Below are 5,801 nucleotides of genomic sequence, written 5' to 3'. Positions count from 1 at the left end.
AACAGCCATTGGCCTCAGTTGGCCAGAAACACTGGTGCATTCCCACAGCAAACCTCAGCTTGGAATCACCAAAGTAAACCTACACACTTTATGATTAGAGGTCACATCTGGTGTGGGAAGGAGGATGTGAGTAGGAAAAAAATTGGATCCACCCAGCCTGCCATGCCAACATCAAACTGCTGTATCAGAGCACACATTGAACATTCCCACAGAAATTATCAGCAATGGAAGACTGACAATGCTGACATTATTAAACAGTCAACATTTGGCTCAGAGTCAACATCTTGCTGAATTGAAAGGGTACTTTTGAATAGACCTGCCCTCTGTATTCTCAGAAGGGTATCTGTCCACATGTATTTGTATGGAAGACAAGAGGTTTGAGTCCAACTTTCTTTTCTTTTTTTCCTTCCTTTTTTTAAATGAGCACTCAGAAATGAATGGAGCTACCACACAGCTTCTGATGCCTACCAGTCAAACTCTGGGCCCTGTTCCTGGACAGAATTCCCACACGCTCCCTCCACCCTTTTTACACACTTACCATAATGGTGTGATGTGGGAACAGGGCACGGACAGACTTCACAAACTCCACAAAGTGCTCTGAATAGCCATTTGCTACATCCAGGCAAATGTATCTGATAGGTGGAATGGCCTCTAGAATACTTGTTAACTTGTCCAAGTCAGCTTTTCCACTACCTGAGCTTGCTGCTACATGCTAGAAAGACAGAGGGAACAAAATGGAGTAGCAGTTTGTAAAAACTGGAAAAAATACACAGTTCGTATGTCTTTTTCTGCATTGTGGTGGGAGGACTTGTGCTGTAAACTAGTGAAAATCATACAAATCATACTATAGAATATGAAATAAATACCTTCCTGGGAATAGCAATGTATTACTTCAGTTTTGCTTAAAGGCTCCAAAATAAAGCAAAATTAGCATTTTATCAGCTCTTCATTCACAAGTGTATTCTCATGGGCAAATATATAACCACCTGGGATGGATGAAGGCTCAGCGGTACTCATACTAAGACAAACACAGAAGAATCCCTAACTTGGTATATTTCCAGGAAGGCAGAGTGGCAAAATCTGGGGCACTGTCAGAGAGTGGAATCTGGGTCTTTAAGTTCACCAGACACTCCCTTGGATCAACAGAATCACAAAACAGTTGCATTTGGAAGGGACCTCTGGAGATTGTATAGTCCAACCCCCTTACTCAAGCAGGGTCAGCTACTATTGAAAACAAGCAGATTGCTTCCTCCTTTGTCTTCCTATGAGCTCGTTCTGACAGAATAGTTTCCACAGCTGTGGGCCCACAAAACATCTGCAGAGATCCAAGGTCACAGAGCAAGTCAGTATTTAATCAACTAGGAGATCCTACTCCAGTGACTGTGAACCACAAGTAAGCAAAATGCCAAAGTGTTCCATAATAAGCCACAGAATATTCTTGGGACCACCTTCTACCCTGTAGTGGCATATAAGGACCCTGATGAACCTAAGTGACAGGCTAGCTTTCAGACAATCCTGTAATCAATAGTCTTTATAATATAATTCTAAAATGTGCCACAGGTAAAGATAGAATACAGCTGTGTGGTATTCTTTTCTATACAGAACAAGTTTCAAAACTGCACTGAACTCCTGAGGAGGGGAGATGGCCAGATATGCTCTTATACTGCCTCTGTAGGGGCCTGCCAGAAGAACACGGAAGAAATCTGGATATGAAAAAGTCAGAACTTAAGTCAATGTTTAAATTTACTAAATGATGTTTCTCTGTAATAGCTCAGGCTAGGACCCTGTGAACAAGTGGGGCAGCACAGCTAGTAGTAGCACACCATGAGCTCTAGTGCAAGAAGTAAATACGCTCTGACAACTTTCGATGCTCATCCCTGCTTGGGCCCAGCACCTGGGCCCCTTCCACTCCCCAGGCTCCAGGTCCGCTTGCACATCTGACGGCAAGGACTCTGGCTGGCTCAAGGGCATGTAGCGCCAGCTTGTGGTTGGGTTACTCAAGGCTATTTGCATTTGTGGTCTTAGCCTTTTCCCTGCCCAGCGCTACCACAGCTCCCAACAGTAACAGAAGCACAGCAGTTAGACCTATTCCCAAGTATTTCCTTCTTCTTTGTTCAGGATGCTTCTCTGTTTCCATTCCAGGCATATATAAACTTTGCTTTTTTGCATCTTAATATAAGCATTTTCATAATGGACTCACATTGCTATTCTTTTTAAAACAGGACAAGCCACTACTCTTGATGCATTTAAGAACAGCAAATATCTTCATTCCCCAAAACCTCACTTGACAACAGTATTCCCAAGAGACTCCAGTGTATGTGAGTTCAGAACAAAGCAATAAACCATAATAATTTACAGTACAAAAATGTACCTCAAGGCATTCTGGGTGATTGGCAGCAAACATTTTCCATTCTTCCAGAGAATAATGCTTGTGAATTGCTGTGAACATTGCATGCTAGCAAAAATAAGAAAACTGATATTAATGTCCAAGTTAGTCGTCTTTCCCTCAGCTGCAGAATAACAAGATATCAGAAATTCCCATTTTAAGTATAGGTTCATCCTGCTGGAAAGAAACAGTACTAGTGAGTAACAGACCAGGCAACTCCAAAGGGCTCTTCAAAGGTAACTTAGCATACTTAGTTGACCTTTCAAGATCAGGTTTCTGATGTGTTTCATGAAGTTACGGTCAGTATTTTGAATGTGCCTAAGAACTGTTAAGAAATTAAGGTGAGCCTTGAGGCCAGAGGCTAATTAACTAGTGACTCCTGACTGCTGCAGCTTTCTCCCGTAACCTACACTTTCAAAACCGTTGTCAGCTAATAATTTTTTTCTGGAAGGGAGCACAATATAGACCTCAAAAAGTAAGCTCTTAGAAGCTTCACCTGAAGCTGAGCTACACCCGAGATGGATGCTTCCCAGTAAACATCTCCATTGAAACTATCTTCTATCTGGAGCCCTGCCTCTGGTAACTGTACTGCTGTAAAAGCACAGCTGCTCTGCAGTGAAACCACACCTTCTTTTTCTGGATTTTTTAATTCATGCCCCCCTGTTCTCCAACAAACATAGCTAAAAAGTAACAAAGGCTGCTCATTGTCACCCAGTGGATTCCCAGTTGTTGCAGAAATGAGAATCAAGACTTACCTTTGCCATAACCACAGCCATTTCAAATGTCCCCACAGTGTCCATGTTTGCCACTATAATGGGAATTCCTGTGTATGTCTGCTTGGAGTTGCGGAAGGTGAAGGTGCGCGTGAGGTCAACCTGCAATGAACAGGCACACGTTCTTTTAAGTACTTGATTGCAATCTAAGAAGAGTTTTGCCACTGACTTCAGATACAGAGGTTTGGACACTGCTGCTTAATTTTCCTCACGTTTCCTGTTCTTCCTCCTTTCATTCCACTATAACCTCACTTCATTTATTTATTTTGTTACAACTTCTGCCTTCCAAATAAGAAAGAAAATATAAAAGTAAATTAATGTTTTCTGTGTTAGAGTTCTTGATGAAAAAAAGAGAATCAAAATTTAAAAAGGAAAAAAAAAGAAACAAGTCAGAAGGGGTTGGAAAGGAAAGAAAGGACAATCAGGACTGTGGATTATTTTATACAGAAGTAATCTCAGCTGTTTGGCTGCCTGAGAAACCCAGGCTGAAGTCCTAACTCCACAGAAGTCAGAACTGGAACTCCCTCTGTCTCCAGGGAACAGAGGGCTTTGTCCCAGTCTTTAATGTAAATGACAATATAATAAAGCAAGCTCTTACTTTTGGCTATGGTTACCAGCACTCTTGCCATACAAAATGAACAATAATAACCTGGCATATTAAACCATGAGGCTGCCAGTTTCTGAGTTAATTTCTTACAACTGCATCAGCCTTCACCTTCAGAGTTCTTTCTTCTGCAGCATCCTCAAATGATCATGGTAATATCAGGCATTTTGTCCCTTACATTTGCAAGAGGTAGTATCAAATTTAGAACAGTACCCACTGGTCTACTTATCATCTTGAAAAAGGGGAAAAAAAACCCCTCTGAGAAATGCACAACTGTAAGACATTAGGTTAGTCTCCTTACTAACAGTGAAAATGAAGGCTCTTTCATAATTTTTATTACTCCTCACTTCACCTTTAATCCAGGAACATTCGGAGACCTGAACTGAAATCCATCACCAGAAAGGAAGCAATATAAAAAATATAGGACTTTGATTATTTATTTACAACATATTTTGAGCACCATATGTCAGGCTACATTCTGATTGATTAATATGGTGGGGTGTTTATTACAGATTTGTGTAAGAGAAAGAACTTGGTGCCTCAGTGATATATTGTGAAACTGGTTCTCATTTTGTATAAGCTCGTAAGGGAAGGGTCACTTTGGTGAACAAACTAAGACAAATCTTAATGGAGACTCACCCTTCTTCTCATTTACTATCAGAGAGGCCCAGTTCTCCACCCATCACTGATGACATAACATTCTAATAGGAATTTCAGCTGCAGCTAACACGAGAAAATAGTATGAAAATGATAGGTATGAAAATTTAATGTATTTTACTCCCTTTTAGTGCAATTTATTAACTAGAACCAAGGAAAAAAAGACAGTATCGCACAACCAGTTCTACACAGACAATAGTACCAGAACCACTGCCTTACAGTTTTACAAAGGAAAAACATCTCTTTCAAATGAACTTAAGAAAGAAGTAGAGAAAAAGAGTATGTTTAAGAAACGACTGAGGCAAGATGCAAAGCTATGCAGGGAACACAAGGCCATTACTCTTTCAATGATTCTCACCTCCACTTACTGTAACTTCTCACATGTGACCTCCTTTTGCCAGCCAGCCAGATGGATCTCATGCAATTATCCACACAACTGATAATACTGTAATGGCAGGCATTTATGAGGTATAATGGCTGGGCTTCCCCTAATCAGGCTTTTGTTCTGTAAGAACAGGAGAAATGGCACACTGGGTTGGAGATCTTTAGGTGGTGCCCTATTTCTCCCAACAGCCAGTACCAGATGTCTGGGAAGGGAACATAAGAATGAGCCAAGTTTTGAAAGACTCTTGCCCTAGCCTACTTTCCCAGGTCCCAAGAAGCTGATGTTTAGAGACCTTCAGAGGCAAAGGTCTCCTCCAATCCATTGTGCTAAATAGCCACTCATGGACAAAGAACTTGCTTTGTAATTTTTTTAGTCTCAGCTTCTCCCATATCCCACAGCAATAAACTCCAAAGATGAATTACACGTTGCATAAAAGCTACAACCTTTGCCTGATAATTACATTCAGTGCTTCCTACTTCTTGTTTTGTGAGAGACAATCAACAGCCGCTTCTCAGTTTCACCTTTTCCATTCCACTCTTCACTTCATGAACTTCTAGAATATCCTCCACAGCTGCTTCTTCGCCATATTGAATAACCCTAGTATGTCTAGTCTTTTCCTCATGTGGAAACCAGTCAATACTGCTGATCATCCTGGCTGCCATTCTCTGTACCTATTTTAGCATATTACACTGTTCTTGTGAAGGGGGATCACCAGAACCATGTACTCAAGATGAACATACCGAGGAGCACCACAAAGTTAACTGGTTTTCCTTAGTTCCTCTAGTAGCACTTCTGACCATCTCTTTGTCTCTTTCCTGAGTGGTAACAACTAATTTATAGCTTATTGTTCTATGCATTGTAAGCAAATAACTTCTGACTCTAGGACTGCTCACCATCACTCAACAACAGTAAAAGTTTCTTTACAAAGAAAATAATGAAATGTGTTTTATAACTCCTACCTAGACCTTCAACATATGAAAGTACTAAGACATGGGC

General features: G+C 40.8%; 1 protein-coding gene across 1 annotated transcript; it reads right to left on the bottom strand.

Annotated features, from left to right (window-relative positions):
* Positions 1 to 538: 538 nt before the first annotated feature.
* Positions 539 to 5,455, bottom strand: LOC104624184 (GMP reductase 1-like; the record flags this gene model as incomplete). The annotated part of the gene is made up of 4 exons (XM_010291480.1): positions 5,327 to 5,455; positions 3,142 to 3,261; positions 2,372 to 2,455; positions 539 to 712 (listed from the first exon to the last, which is right to left on the bottom strand). Coding segments are annotated over exons 1-4 (507 nt in total), but the record flags the coding sequence as incomplete, so codon positions are not given.
* Positions 5,456 to 5,801: the final 346 nt, after the last annotated feature.

This window comes from Phaethon lepturus, unplaced genomic scaffold, assembly GCF_000687285.1.
Source record: "Phaethon lepturus isolate BGI_N335 unplaced genomic scaffold, ASM68728v1 scaffold39777, whole genome shotgun sequence".
In the NCBI taxonomy this organism is placed as follows: Eukaryota; Metazoa; Chordata; class Aves; order Phaethontiformes; family Phaethontidae; genus Phaethon; species Phaethon lepturus.
Note: the sequence above shows the minus strand (reverse complement) of the source record. Positions and strands in the feature narration are given on the sequence as shown.